Source organism: Hydra vulgaris, chromosome 11 (assembly GCF_038396675.1).
Source record: "Hydra vulgaris chromosome 11, alternate assembly HydraT2T_AEP".
In the NCBI taxonomy this organism is placed as follows: Eukaryota; Metazoa; Cnidaria; class Hydrozoa; order Anthoathecata; family Hydridae; genus Hydra; species Hydra vulgaris.
Genome location: NC_088930.1, coordinates 55633481 through 55650215, shown reverse-complemented (window position 1 = coordinate 55650215; position 16735 = coordinate 55633481). Strand labels below are relative to the sequence as shown.

Below are 16735 nucleotides of genomic sequence, written 5' to 3'. Positions count from 1 at the left end.
TGCTTTTGCTACAAGTAGGTTGCTTGGTTTCGAATTTTGATGGCTTATTGCAGCGTAGATGCATGCACATATTGCCAATTCACTTGCATCTGAGAATCCGTGGAGCTCAACTTCAATAATTCGTCCGGGCACAACGCTCCGCGGAATTGAAATAGTTCTTTTGTTGCTTATTACCTTGATCCAGTTTTGCCATTCTTCCGAAAGTTCGTTCGGAATTTATTGATCCCATCCGAGTTTTCATAAGCAAAGTTGATTGTATAATATTTTTCTAGTGATTAAAACTGGTGCACTAAATCCCAACAAGTCAAAAACACTGCTAATAGCTGATAGCATTTTCCTTTTTGTTATTACTTCCTTATTTCCATTATTAATGCAAGCAGCAAAGTCAATTGATAGTTGATCTGTTCCCTTGTTCCAAGGAATCCCAAGTATTTTTGTTGATTTGGCCACAACGTCGCTTTCCAATTTGTTTACGTTGCTATGCCATTTATGCAGCTGGAATCCAGCTTCTGTTAAGATTTGCGATGATTCATTTTTGAACCTGATAAGTTTTTTTCTCCACCTGTTTGCAGATTATCGACATAAGTATCTTCTTCCAAGGCAAGCACTGTTTTTGGAAAAGTATCCTTGTATTTTGATATATGCTTTTTAATGGAAGCGCCAAGAATGTAAGAGCTTGAACTGGAACTAAAAATGACCCATGTAAACCGTAACTCCGTTAATTCCATTTTCTTTAAGTTCTTATACCAAACCAATCGTTGTGCGTCCCTATCCATTTCGTGAATCCGTATTTGTCGAAATGCTTTCTTTATGTCAGCTAAAACGCACAGTTCATTCATCCGATTTCGTATGAGAATGTCAAATATTAGAGGTTACAGTAATGGTCCCACCTCTAGACAATCGATTAATGAAGGTGATTGAGCGTCTTTTCGAGCTGAACAATCATAAACAACTCGCATTTTTGTTGACTCAGCATTTTCTTTGATTAATGACCAGATCTCTGTTGTTTGGCAGTTAACAGCATCCTTTTTCCAAGGCATTCAGGTTTCATAGTATCCTTCGTTGTTTTGGTGTAGATTTTTGCTAAAGTTTTGGTGGAACATTATTTCAGTGTTTTGAATTAATGTTCCACTTGGTGGAATATTAATTCACTGTTTGTGTCGGATCTTTTTTCAATACCAGAAATTAAATGTGTTCGTCTCCCACAAAGATAGTTAATTCAGCTCCGGGATCTTTATCTGGATTTTTTGCCAGAACTACCGATTCTGTAGTTTTTATTCGCTGAAAATCAGCAGCACCGAGTATCACGTGAACAGGTTGCAATTCGTCACTTCCTTCGTCATCGCTAAATTTCAGTCTCCTTATTTTCGCAAATCGCTTCTTTACATCCTTGATCATCGGGTTGGGTAAGAAGGCTAGTATTTTCTTTTCTGCATTGGAATATTCAACCTTGATGCAAAGTTCCATTAGAGTTATTGATTCTAGCGTGATGTTATATAATTCCACACGCTTGACACCGTTCCATATAGCTGTTCAATGCTTTTATGTTCATTTCGTATAGGTTTCAACTTCAGTTTTGTTAGCAAGTTCGTACATATGTAAGAACTTCCAGCCTCTGTATCCAACATTATCCCCGCTTTTTGCCGTTTACTTTTGCCATCACTGTTGGGTGAATAGTTGTACTAGCATTAAACACTGGTTCCCATGGTTTCTGTTTTATTTTCTAATTTACTATCCATTGTTGTATTCCCATTTTGACAAATGGACGTGTAATGTTTTTTATTAGACTTCCTGCATCCTCTTGATTGACAATTTGCTGCCGAGTGTCCATAACTAATACAGTTGTAACATAATCTTTTGCTCATTAAAATCTTCTTGTGCCTTCAACGTTTAGCACTTTTGTACAATCTTTGCTTTAGTGATTTTGTAACCCACAGTAAATACATCCATGTTTACCTACACTAGTGATAATTGCTTTATCATAATGACCGCCATTATGTTTTTTAAATGCAGTGCTTTGATGTTCATAAGACCTTGACTGTACATTTGCGTTCTTTTTATTGAATTCTACTTGTTCATCGCTTGGTTTAAAAGTGGAGTTTAATGGATTTCTTTCTATGTATTTTTGCAACGTTTCGACAAGTTGCTCCAGTCTCCATTCTTCCCATCCGCCATTGTTTTGTGCTAGTATTTCACGAACTGGTCCACGTTTATCCATTAATGAATACACAAACGATTGAGCAGTTTGCAGTTTGTTCATTGTTTTTAATGTTTGTACTGTTCTTGCAAGTTTATTATAGAAGTCGTAAACATCTTTGATTTTGTACGTGTTGTATATAGCCATTATTCTTTCAAGATTTTTAATCAACGCTTTGTGAAGCCAAATATCTTTTCCATAAGTGTCTTGTAATATACGTTTTGTTTCTTTGTACTCATCAAATGAATGTAGTAAATCAAGTATGTCCTCTCTGGGTTTTCCTTCGACTAGTTCCAGTAAGTAGTTGAATTTGCTAATGTTCGACTTCTACCGTGAATTCATTCCAAAATTGTAACTAGTCTTTATAGTCGCCATTAAATTTTGTAATTGTATACTTTTGAAGCTTGACTGATTGCTGAGTGGCTTTGTTTCCGTTTCCAAGAGATTTACAAAATGTTTCTTTCATTTTTAGTTTCCTTAGGTACCATTCTTCTTCGCTTTGAAGTTTCGCAAAAAAGCTTGTTCCGCATCTTTTTGTTAACTGCTGTTCCATAATTTGTTTTTCATATTCAAATTGTTTGACACATTCGTTTTTATTTATTGTGCCCAATTTGTCCACCATTTTTTTTTTAATTTCAATTGCTGCTTCTACTTCCATTGTTGGTTTTGAAATCTATTCTTCCACCGAATCGACGTTTTCGCCGTCGTCAAGCATTTTTCTGGTCAGCTCATCCTTCGCTATTTCGAATCTTGCTAACAGGCTTGTTATTTTGTCTAATGCCAAAACTATGCTTGATTTGTCGCCATTTATCGTGTTGCGTTCTTTGACTTTAATGTTCATTTTTAACATGTTGATTTCTCTATAGTAATTTTGTTCTTGGTCCATTTTGCGTATTCGTAAATTTCGTTTGTCCTGGTAGGGTTGCCACCTTTTAGTGTGGGGAATTCGTAAAGGTTTCCCAGAGACACTAATGAATCACTGCTTTTTAAAACTTATATTATTGTATTATTATCTGACTGCGAATAACTATTTACAACACTAACTCCTTTATATATATATATATATATATATATATATATATATATATATATATATATATATATATATATATATATATATATATATATATATATATATATATATATATATATATATATATATATATATATTTTCAACCGCTGCAGTACCCTTAAATAAATCTTAATTGCATATCTCAAAATCCCGTAACCCGCCAAAAGATCACATAAACTAATTGTTGTTTAATGCACCCGCTAATTGTCTTCTTGCATCTCAGAAGACGTCACTCACAACAGTAGAGATAATTAAACAAAAATTACAAAAGGTTTTAAAATTTTATAAATTTTTTTCAATATACACAGTAACGAATTAAAAATTTCTGCGAGTCCGCTGAGTTAACATATAACAACATATTATCAAATTCAAGAAGTAGGTGGTTATCGCTCTTTCCAGCAATAGAAAGAATTTAAAGATGTGGAAACCATTAGAGAATTTTTCTTGGATGAAGAAAATCCCCCAAAAGCAATAATAGATTTATTCAAAAATCCATTGTCAGAAGTATACACTTTATTTGTACAGTCAGATGTATTTGTTTGAATAACAAATTCAAAAATAGGAAACTCGAAAAATTGATTATAACTGTTATTGAAGTAAAAAATATTCAAAAATAGTAAAAAAAACATATATTTTGCAGGACTTAAAAAAACAATCGACTGAAAGATTAAATAATAAGTTTTTTGGTATTCAAACAGGCCAAGCGTACAATAAATTAAAAAAATATGTTGAAATTACTATAAAACAAGAAAAAGAATTTGAAAATGATGTTGAGAAATTTTTAAAACTTTTTAAAATCATTACATTTTTCAGTGAAAAAGGATATATATTTTACGAATTCTATTTATGATGAAGTTGTGTATATGAAGTCTTTTATTGAAAGAGAGCCGTATGAAGAATAGAAAATGAAGAATGTGCACAATAAAAATGTTGTACTATTTTATAAAGACAAGGTAATTTCATAAAGACAAGGTAATCTATTGAAAATGTGCTAATACTTGTTCGACATAATACCGAATAATACACATGTTGAATGCGTGTTCTCGTTAATTCAAACTCAATAAACAGATGATCGTAATTCGCTTGCAATCGACAATTTAATGTGTTATGAATTTTAAAATGTCATGTTGTGAATTCTACAACTATGTAAAAGAGAAAAAAGAGCTGAAACGAAAAACCAGAATAACTGAAAAATATGATTGGATAAAATAGAGCGATAATGATGTCAGGGAAGAGTAAAGGTGAGTGAAAAATGTTTGTATTAAAATGTTTTGTTTAGCAGGTATGCCGTTAGGTTATGCTTGGTTATTTAAATTTAGTTGAATTGCTAAGTAAATTTCTTTTGATTTTAACTTTATCAACAAATATTTCAGAATTTTATTTTATTCATAAGAACTGTAATCCTCATAACAAATTTTAGTCTTTACATACAATAACATGAGACATGTCATGTCAGTGTTGGCACAAAATTAATTTAATTTTTATTTTTCTAAATATTCTAAAAAAGAACAAAAATTGTTATTAGCATCACAGAAATTTCAAAGTAGTAATAATCAATTTTATGGAAATAGCATTAGTATAACGTTTTGCTTAAAAAATGATTAAAAAAATAATTAGGTCTCAGCAATACCCCTATTTTCCTCCTAAAAATTAAAATATATGCTCAATAAAAACAAAACTTCTAAAAAAAATAAAGCTAAAAGAAAAGCAAAAACAAACAAAATGTAAATGATTTAAAAAATTAAAAGTGGTGATCCTTTCTACTTTATATCTAATAAAAATATTATATATAAAATGCTTAACTATTTTCTATACTTCCTTCAATTATAATATGATCTAGACAATAATTATTTATCTTAATGTGATTTTTTATGTAATATTTCTAAACTAGTAAATAGTAATTAAATTCCAAAAGGGAAAAAGTTTTAACTGGCTTGATAGATCTTTTTACAATGACCCCGTGCATTTTGAGAACGCCCTCTTTCAAATTTAGAAAAGCCTAGTAAGTAATTAAAACTTCTTTAAAAACGAAAGCGAAACGACGTTAAACGTTTAATATTGACTCTATCAATTATAACGCAAATTTATTTAAGAAACTTAAAAAATCCGCGTAAGCTAGTTGTTATAATAAACTCAAACAGATTCCAGAAAAACATGGCAATTATTAAATGAAATTATTGGTAAACCAAAAACTAGCAAACCATGCTTTCCTATTTATTAATTTTTAATTAATAAATAGGAAAGCATGGTTTGCTATTTAATAATTAAAAATGTCGATTTCATTATCAAATTAATTGATAATGAAATCGACATTTCAAATGAGTTTAACAACTTTTTCGTTAATATTGGATTTAATATTGAATCTCAAATTCCTCGCGTAACTAAAAAAGTTGTAATAGAAATGAAATGAATAACAAAAAACTAATCATCTTAGAAATTGATGAAACTTTTATAAAAGCCTTAAAAGAAACAAGGCAACTTGAATTGACGATGTTAATTGTTTGTTTTTTTTTTGAATTGCTAATTAAATCTCCTTTGATTTTAACTTTATCATAAAATATTTTAGGCAAATTTTCGGGAAATAGCTTTTTTTAGAAACAGAATGTAAAAAGATTCATTTGGTTTTATTATCTTGCAGACCAGATATTTTACGGGAATATCTTGATTGTTTAAACTTATAATCAATAGACCGTATTTTATTGTTATTCTAAAATATAAAAGTAAGTATAAATATATATAAAAAAAATGTTAGCTTTCAAACAAGAGTATTGAAACTTGTTGTTTTGTTTTATTCAGAGTTTAAACATATAACAAAGTTCATATGTCAATTAACTCTATTATATTTTAAGAAATAAATAATTATAAAAGTTGCCAAATATATGTCGTAATAAGGAAGTTAGTATCAAATTAGGGAAATAATTAAAGGGATAAAAATTTTATTAGTTTTATTTCAATTATAGATAATGGCTACATTCTCTTTAAAATTATTTTCAGAAATAGAAAATAAAGTAAAAGATTTTTCGATAGATATTCCACTGTTTTTTAGTACAAAAATAGGTGAAAGAACATCTGCATCTATTTTTAAATATGAGCTAAAAGGTGATTCAGTGGCTGTAAAAATCTTTAAATATTCTTTATCTAAGAAGAAAATACTACAGGTTGTAGATAAACTACGCAAATTAGTTTGCTCTCATCTCATAGTGTTTAGAGAATACTCATTGTGACAATGAGCTTTATATAATTTGACTTCTGCGGAGTGAATGTTTAAGATGAATGTGTAAACAGTGTATACCAAATGATAAAAATTTTTAATAAAAACGATCATTATGTATTAAACGAGAGGTTAGACACTATCAAACAAGCTAACGTAGGTTTAAAAACTCTACATTATTATGGAGTTGTACGCAGAGACTTTAAACCATCTAATCTTTTGGTAACTGGAACTTAAAACAAACTATGCGTCAAATTAACTGATTTTGATGACCTATCCTTAATACAAGAGAATATTCATGCCACCCTGACAAATAGACCTTTTGTATTAGAAATGACTTTAGCTTATACAGCACCTGAAATCTGCAGACAAAAAGTTAAATCTCCATCCTTTAAGTCAGACATTTATTCCTGGTCAATCTCAGCTTACGAAGTTCTTCCTGGATACGAAAGTTCTTGGGTAAATATAATACCTATACTAAATGATTCTCTCTTAATAGAAGCTCTGAGTCAAGATAAACGGCCTAATGTAAATGACTTAAACCAGTTCTATACATTTAATGATGAAACTTGGGTTTTTAAAATGATTTGCAATGCCTGGAACACAAATCAAGAAGTCAGAAAAGATATTGATACAGTGAGTTTAGTATCAAGCAATATCAATATTTCAATAGGTTTAGCATTTAGAGATGAAAATGATTTTTTTTTTTTTCAGATTTTAAAAACCCTAAATAAAGATAGAAGAAGCAAACAAGCAATAAAACCAAAACAAGAAGCAAAAAACTATCGGCCCAACGAACGTAGGCAGGTATGAAAAAAAAGTAATATTATTAAAACACTAATTTTAACCATTATATTTTTTCATGAGCAATATTTTTGGAAATATTTAAACTTGAATTCACTAAAACAATGTTAAAAAAAATTTGATAATTATTTAAAAATATGGCATGCCTTTGTTTAAGTCTAGCTCTTATCAAATATGGCCGATTCTTGCTCGAATCCATAGTTATACTTCTTTTATAATTGGAATACTTGGTGGTACATGTAAACCAAATCCACATATGTTTTTAAAAACTTTTGGTTGATGAGTTTAAGATATTATGCATCACCCCATTGACATACTTGGGCAAAAATTATCACATTAAAATTCATGTGATAATTTGTGTGATGTTAAAAGGTATTGTAAATCATACTGGCTACCATTCATGTGAAAGATGTGCAAAAGTAGGGAAAAGTGTTTTAAATACAATTGTTTATGGTTATGTAGATGATGGTTTAACAATTTTGCGCTCAAATGTTGATTTTTGCAATAATAAATACTTTCAAAAAGATATAAATGGAAGAAGTCATCAACACGAAAAAAGTGTTTTAAGAGAAATATCAGTAATAAATTTTATTAGTATGTTTCCATTAGATTACATGCATCTAGTTTGTTTAGATGTTATGCGTAGAATAATATATTTTTTAAAGGGTAATATTAATGGAACTAAGCATGGGAAGCTGTCTTGTACTATGATTAATCAGATTTCAAATAAATTACTTCAATTGAATGGAAAACTGCCTAGTAATTTTTCAAGACAACCAAGATGGCTTTTTGAAGTAGATAGGCGGAAAGCCACTGAACTGCGTTCTTTCTTACTGTATACAGGAATGATTGTCTTAAAAGGAATAATAAGTGTTTCTATGTATAAGCATTTTTTAAGTTTTACAATAGCTATTAGAATTTTGTGTGATAATGACAAAGATTACAGAAACTCAAATTTAGACAACGCTTGCAAACTTTTAAAATACTTTGTTGCTAATTCAAATGAACATTTTAGTGAACTTTTTTGTGTTTACAATGTACATAATCTCTTGCACATATGTGACGATGTCCAGTTTTATAACACACCTCTTGATGATGTATCAGCTTTTGAGTTTGAAAATTACTTGCAGCAACTAAAAAGATTGGTGCGTTCAAAACATAATCCTATTGTGCAAAAATGTAAAAGAATCAATGAAATGAACAATTTTATGAAGTTGTCTTCAACCATTTCTAATGAAGTAAAGGCTTATGTGAAAGATTGTTGTTTTTTAACCTATCATGATGTGATTTTAGTAAAAGAATATTTAGGAGGGGGAAAATATAGTTGCTTCTATTACAGAAAAAAGGATTTGGATAAGTATTTTGACATTTTTCAAAATTCAAAATTCATTGATGTTTACTTTTTAAGAAATAACTTAAAGAGTATTGTTTGTACCATAGATATAAAAACTTTAGTGATCAAGTGTGCATGTTTACCTATTGATAATGGATTTGTTATTTTACGATTGCCCCATAATAAATGTTAAATAGTATAGTATCAAAAGCTTTCAAAAATTTTTGGCCACCTAAGTCAAAAAAACAATTTAATTATTATATTAGCAAGTGGGTGGATTCAGATATTATTTGGCTAAAGTTTCAATTAAAATCAATCAATCAATCAATATTTTCTGAATTACATGATTTTACAATTCAAGGATGTTTACAAATAGTATAATTACTAATGATGCGTAAACACCTAATAATAATGAATATAATAATAAAGAACATAAGAACAAAATAATAACAACTCTAAAAATCATAACGTTAACAATAATAATAATATTAATAATAACTATAATAATAAAAATGGTATTAATAACAATAAAAATAATGGTATTAATAAAAATAATGATATTAAATAAAAATAAAGGTAATAATAATAATAAAAATAGTATATTTAAATATGTCTATACTTATCTACATACGCACATACATAAATATACATACACATATATTATTATATATAATATATATAAATATTCAAATATAATATATAAATATTATATAATATATAAATATTATATTATATTATAATTTAATAATATAAATTTAATAATATAAAGTAATAATTTAATAAAATATTATAAATATAAAATAATATATAAATATTATAAATATATAAATATTCACACACATATTAACACACAACACACATACATACACATATACACACATTTGCACACATACATATACCCACACACGCATACATATACCCACACAGGCATACGCACATACACAATCAATCATTGTACAAGGACGACAAAAAAGCTGTACATAAATGTAAAGATTCTTAAAAAAAAAAAAAAAAGATAAAATAAATAAAATATACAAGAGAGAGTATTTTTAATAAGACTATTAACAGTGATATATTGCTTTTATTGATGTTATTATTCTAGTAGCTATCCAAATAGTGTTTTTTTAATTTATTGAGAAAATTATATCGAGAAATTGAGTTTTCAGTTTTAAAAGAATGAGGGAGATTGTTCCAAGCATTGGTGCACTGATGTTTAATTGATTCGCTGCCAAATTTTACTGTCCTAGTATGTTCTACAAAGATATTGTTGCATGAAGAGGATCCTAGGAAGTGAGTATGTTTGTTACATATTTGAAGGAAAAAGTTCTTGAAGGAAATTGGAAGTTTATCATGAAGATAATCCCATACAAATAAACAATTTAAATAAGTAATATTGTCGTTAAGCCGAAGAATTTTAGACAATTTATACAGTAGAGAAACATTGTCGAATAGGAAATTTTGAAAGTGAATAATTTTAAGGGCTTTGTTTTGAAGTGAAACTAGCTGGTTTAACGGACCTTTTTTTTTACCCCAAATCTGACACGCATACCTAAGGTGCGATCCAAAAATGGCATGATAAATACTCATAAGTGTTTCAAAATTTACGAAATGTCTGATCTTGGCTAACATTCCAACTGATCGGCTTAGCTTAGTCTGTAAGTAAGTTTGATGGTACTTAAAAGAAAGACTCTCATCCAGCCAAACTCCAAGGTACTTCACAGTTTTTGACGAAGTTAATATTTTTCCATTAATGTTAAAAGTGCATTGTTCCTTGTTTTTTTGGGTTTTGGTTTTAAAGACAACTATTTTAGTTTTTGTAGCGTTTAGTGAAATTTTATTTGCTCTGAGCCAATTAATAACAGAAAATATGGCCTCATTAGTTTTTAACTGCATTTTTTCAAGCGAATCTTTAACAATTAACAGGTTAGTGTCATCGGCGAAATGGTATGTTAAAACATTATTAATGCAGGTGTTTAGTTCGTTGATGTATGCAAGGAAAAGCAGAGGCCCCAATATTGACCCTTGTGGGACTCCCGAAATTATAGTTTTGGTTATTGAGGATGTTTCCTTAACTGTAACGTATTGAAGTCTGTTATTTAAGTAGGATTTAAACCATTTAAGTGGAATTCCACGTACACCATAGTATTGTAATTTAGCAAGAAGAACATCGTGATTTACTGTGTCGAATGCTTTTTGCAGGTCAAGGAAAACACCACAAACAAACTTATTTTTATCAAGGGCGTTTCTTAAAGTTTCTGTAAAATCAATTAGCGCATGTGTAGTAGAATGATTACGTCTAAATCCGTATTGTAATTTATGAAAGCAATTAAAGGTATCAAAAAAGCTGTACAGTCTTTTGTGCATAGTTTTTTCAAATATTTTTCCGATGTTGGATAACAAAGAAATAGGTCTGTAATTAGATGGTTCAAGCTTTGACCCATTTTTGTGAATTGGAACAATGTTAGCAATCTTAAAAACGTCAGGAAAAATTCCTTTTTTAAATGAGTTATTAAACATTTTAGAGATTGGTTCAGATATAATTTTTGAAGATAGTTTAAGAATTGAAGTGGGAAGACTATTAGGGCCAATACTTTTCTATCATTCATCACGGAAATAATTGCTTCAATTTCTTCTTTTGTAACAGGTGAAAGGAAAAATGAGTTAAAGTTTGGGATTTTAAGAAAATCGTTAAATTTATTAATTGAAGGTTCAATTTTTTCAGAAATATTCACTGATATATTTAAAAAATAATCATTAAATGAATTAGCAATTGTTTTATTATCGATAATTTAGTTGTTGTTGATCATAAGATTAATAGACTGTTTTTTTGTGAAACTGTTGTTAATATTAATTATTTCTCTAATTCCTTTCCATGTATTTTTCATATTGTGTAAATTGTTTTGAAAGAAATTTGAATAAAAGTTTTTTTTACTTATTTTTAATAAATTACTGATTTTATTTCTGTATGCTTTAAATAAATTAAATGTTCTTTCTTTTATTATAGTTGACGAATGATTGAGAAATTTTCTGTACAGTTTATCTTTTATTTTAATTGACTTCAAAATGCCTTGAGTTATCCACGGCTTACTTTTAGATTTAATTTGTCTTTTTGTAAGAGGTTTTAATGGCGCATGTATATTAAGAATATTTTCAAAATTTTGCATAAATAATTTAACAGATCGATTAGGATCGTCTTCTTCTTTTATTAATTGGGACCAAGGAATACTCTTAACATCATCTAGAAAAGCATCATTGTTGAACCTTTGAAAACACCTTCTGTATATATTTTCTGTTGTATATGTGGAGTGAAAACTTGGGATTTGAACAAATTGTGCTAAATGATCTGAAATTATTAGGTTACCTGATATAATGTTGTTAGAGTGAAAATTAATGAAAATATTATCAATTAGAGTTTTTGAATTTACATTGACTCTCGTTGGCAATGAAATGTAAGGAAAAAAAAGCATTTGAACACATATTATTAATGAAAAATAATATTTCAGGCGAGTTTTCATAATTAAGAAGATGTTGAAGTCACCCATAAGCATAACATTTTTATTTTCTTTTGTAAGTTTTTCCAATAAATTAAGAAGAAAATTTTTATTAAAATCATGAATTGACATGCAAGGGTGACGGTAGATACAACCAACGATTGTATTTTTTCCATTAGGATCTATTATTTCAATAAAAACTGATTCAAGTTGATGTGCTTTGTACAATAAAAGGTCATCTCTCTTATTATATATAGAAGTAGAACTAATGTAAAGTAGGGCACCGCCACAACTGGACTCAGTTGGTGTATGTTCTATCACATAATTTTCAATTTCTACATTACTTATGGGTGATACATGTTGTTTCAGCCTTGTCTCAGACACAGCAATAACACAGGGAGGAAATTTAAAGGAACTAATTAAAGATTTTAACTCATCTATATGAAAAGAAAGTGAGGAAATATTCAAGTGTAAGAAATTTAATGGGTTTAGGTTAAGATCTAAGGCATTAAAATCATCAACATTGTAGTACTTACAATCTAAGACAGAATTGTTTACTTTGTTTAGACATTTAAACAAATAATTGAGATTAGGGGAATTAGTTGAAACATTTAAATTAAGTGTTTTAATTGAACTAGGTTGAGGATCACAAATAATACAGAACCAGGTCTGTGGATCAGAAATTAAATCAGAATACTGTTTGCTACTAATGTTATTGCATTTGATGTGTACCCAGCAATTACATTTGTCACACTGAATAGATTTGTGATTTTTAGCAACATTTTTGTGGCATACAATGCAAGGAAAACTTTCCATAATAGAGTTTATTGAATGAGTAAAGTGTTAAAGTTAATGTATTGTTATGTATAAGATTTAAACGTAATTAAATAAAAGAATCAAATACTAAACTAATTATAATATAAAGTATTTAAAATAAATTAATAAATATTAAGCTAAACAATTAAGATAATAAGACAAAGTCAATAAAATATAAATAAATAAATATTGCTATTATATTTACGTAAATATTTACGTGAAAAAGGTTCATCTTGACAAGGCTACAAAAGATATTTGTGATATTTGCATAAATATAGATACCGAGACTTCTAGTCATAAAATTAAAAAAACTGGTAACTTTCTGTTAATTTCATTTTAATTAATAATAAAAAATAACAACAAAACACTTTTTTTTTCAAATGTGTTTTGTTGTTATTTTTTATTATTAATTGTTATCGTTTATTATAACCATTTATTATAACTATAAATTGATTTTTAAGTTAAGAAAAGTTTAGTGTTTTATCAAATTTTGTGGTAAAAGTGGTATAAAAAATTAAACTGGAGCTTATTGGATTTTAATACTGTGATTGTTATAATCATTCTGTGATTGATGTTTGTATTATTCATCATTTATTGAAAATCTTTGAGTATTTTGATCTGTTTATATATTAAAAACAATCATATTTTCATTCTGATAATTTTATTTTATTTTTTTATAATGTAATATGTGTATTGTGTATAAAGTTCATTAATTATATAAAATATTAAAAGTATATATTAAATAATTTCAGAAAATGAAAGTTTTAAATCAGATTATCGAAAACCAAGTCCAGATATTCATATGGTTATAGAGCCGTCTTCAAAAAAAAAGTATTATTCAAAAGGCCAACAAGGTAGACAAGGTCTTCAAAAATCAGGTTTACTCAAGACACACTCTGAAATTGTGGAGAGATCTAAAGAAAACTCTGTCGTAAAAATTAACTCTTCCGAAGTTGAACTCGCTGGTAAAAATAAGAGTAAATCAACTAAAAGCTTTCAGGATCTAAATAAAATAATAAACTTATTTTAATTAAATATTTTTGTGATGATTTTATTTATACTAATACTAATAAATATATTAAAAATTTATTTTAAAAATATATTTTAATTCAACTAACCGAAAGCAAAGACCTTTGGAAACAAATCGCATTGATGGCAAGTTTATGTATAGTAACCCACCTGAAACATTTAAGGCTGTTGATGAAAGATGTAAATATATATTTATATTTTTTTGTTGCTGAAGTCTTACATCCATAGTTCCACACTTATATGGGCTAAATTCTTATCATTTTTAATTAAAATGATATTAAGGAAAAGTTTGATGCAAGTTTTTACAACTGGATGCCCTTCCAAATCTAAACCTGTTATAGAACTGTAATGAGCATTTTTATAGTAACGCTATTACTATGAAGATTACTATTCAAAATTAAATTCATATATATATATATATATATATATATATATATATATATATATATATATATATATATATATATATATATATATATATATTTAAACAACTTTAAAAAGTATTCTACACAATAGAGTGCTCAATGTTCTTAAAAGAACAGAGCAATTATATATTAGTAGAAAATCACTTAAAAAATTTTTTTTTCCATTTTACACCGTGTTTCATCAACAAAGAATCATCAGAAAATTTCTGATGAATCTTTGTTGATGAAACACGGTGTAAAATGGAAAAAAAAATTTTTAAGTGATTTTCTACTAATATATATATATATATATATATATATATATATATATATATATATATATATATATATATATATATATATATATATATATTACATTTCTTTATAAATAGGCTTACAGCATGCTCTTTTTATGGAGTTAAGTCGTGTTAAAGTCAAATAACAAAACTTGAAAAAGCTGTTAAATGATTGGGTCGACAGATAGAGCCAGAAATGTCAGCATTTCACATTGCAAAATCATCCACCCTCGAAGATTTTGAGGAAAAGGAGGAGATTCTTAAAAATAAAGATGATTTTCTTTTGTTGGTAAATCTTATTATTAACTAAACTTTTAGATTATTTCATTAATCAATTTTGAGATTAATTACATGTGAAATTGTTATAAAGTTATATGAATATATTTGTTCAAACAATCCATAAAGTCATATTACACTGCACTAATTCTAAAAAATAATAATTTATTAATAAAGAAATGTTTTTTATTAATAAATACTATTGTTTTTTATTAACTTCTTGTTAAACAGTTCTTATTTTATTTTTTTAAATCTGAGTTATTAAATTTTTTTAGGTCAGCCGCTGAAACAGATTGGTTGCAACTCGCCATCATCAATTATAAATAAGGCTTTAGACGAGACAATGTCAAAAAAGCTACAAGCTAAATTTAGTAAGGTGGGTAAAAATGGAAAACGACCGTTTAATACTACTTACTTGTACAAGGCTCTACTTGGTGATTTTCAATTTTTAGAAAAGCATAAAAGAAAATGTAATTATAAGATCATGTTTGGATTTATAAGATTATGTTTTGAGTATATTTAGTTACAGACAATTGTATCTATTATCATTTTTAAATATTTTAATACAATTGTCAGTTATTTATCTAATAATGTCATGCAATCCCACACCTTTGCTAAAGTTCTTGAGTGGTTAATTACCGTTTGGTTTTTAATATTATAATGCATATATCATAATTTTTAGATTTAAAAGTTTTGTAATAACATCAAATAAACAATAACCTAAATATGAACTTTTTTTGGGTTTTCTTACTTTGTAGGTGCTCTGGTGACGGAAAGACTGTCAAAACAAAATGTCGATCGACTAGTAGGAGACCATTTAAAGAGAACTCCGAGGGCGGAAGATAAAAATAAACGACGCTTTTTTTGTAATTGTAGTTGTTGCAAACTTCATTAACATTTAGTATTTATTTTAAGTTATTGTTGTGTTGTTACGAAATAAGTGCCTTTATAATGGTATTATCATTATAATGATAAAATTTTTGTAATTAGAACCGATGTTTTAATTACGAAAGTAAATAAACTTAAACCTTTAGGTAATTAATATTGCGTTTGAAATTAATGCTTTTACATTGAAGTTAATTAGGTTACGTTTGAATTTAGTGTTAAAACATAACATTTGGACGGAATAAACTCCTAAAATGAACGTTTCCAATAAACGTCCAAAAATCGTTTTTTGAATGTTTATTAAAAACCGTCCCATCACCGTTTCCTTTGGACGGAAAAAGCTCTGAGAATAAACGTTTCCAATACACATCTAAAAAACGTTTTCTGAACGTTACCGTGTTTACTGGGTTGTAGTCAAGTTGATAGTAATTTTATAGCTGTTAACTTTTTTATTTTATGAAGGAAAAGATATTGTACCAGAAGTTTAAAGAAGAAAAAAGAAATTTCTTATTTACTTAAATTTAATTTCTTATTTTTTATTTGTTTTTAGCGATTTAGTTAAATTATTGTCTATAATCAGTTTTATTATTCAAAACTTCGTTAAATGCAAAGCGGTTGCTAAGCTTCTCCGCACCCCTAATGGTAAGGGGGCGCAATTTTAGAGAGTTCTTTTGTAAATTTGCGGACCTTTATCTTTAGTTTTATCTCGAGATTTTTGGACCCTAAAGATAGGTTGGTTTTTTTGAAGGAAGGAGGGGGGGAGGAGGGGGGAAGGACTTACTACCCAGCCGGCATCTCTGCATTGTTTCAACGTTGAAATTTGGTTGAAGCGTTGTTTCAACGTTGTTCAACTGTCTCAACGTTAAAACAACGTTACGATATAAACGTTGTTTGTTTAACGTTGTTTCAACGTTAAATCAA

General features: G+C 27.9%; 1 protein-coding gene across 1 annotated transcript; it reads right to left on the bottom strand.

Annotated features, from left to right (window-relative positions):
• Nucleotides 1-11406: 11406 nt before the first annotated feature.
• Nucleotides 11407-12924, bottom strand: LOC136087146 (uncharacterized). The gene has a single exon (XM_065809653.1). It carries the CDS (start codon nucleotides 12922-12924, stop codon nucleotides 11407-11409), a length of 1518 nt encoding a protein of 505 aa, XP_065665725.1.
• Nucleotides 12925-16735: the final 3811 nt, after the last annotated feature.

Excerpts from the sequence above, each read along its gene's own strand:
- LOC136087146 (XM_065809653.1), bottom strand. The coding sequence starts at position 12,924 with ATGGAAAGTTTTCCTTGCATTGTATGCCACAAAAATGTTGCTAAAAAT.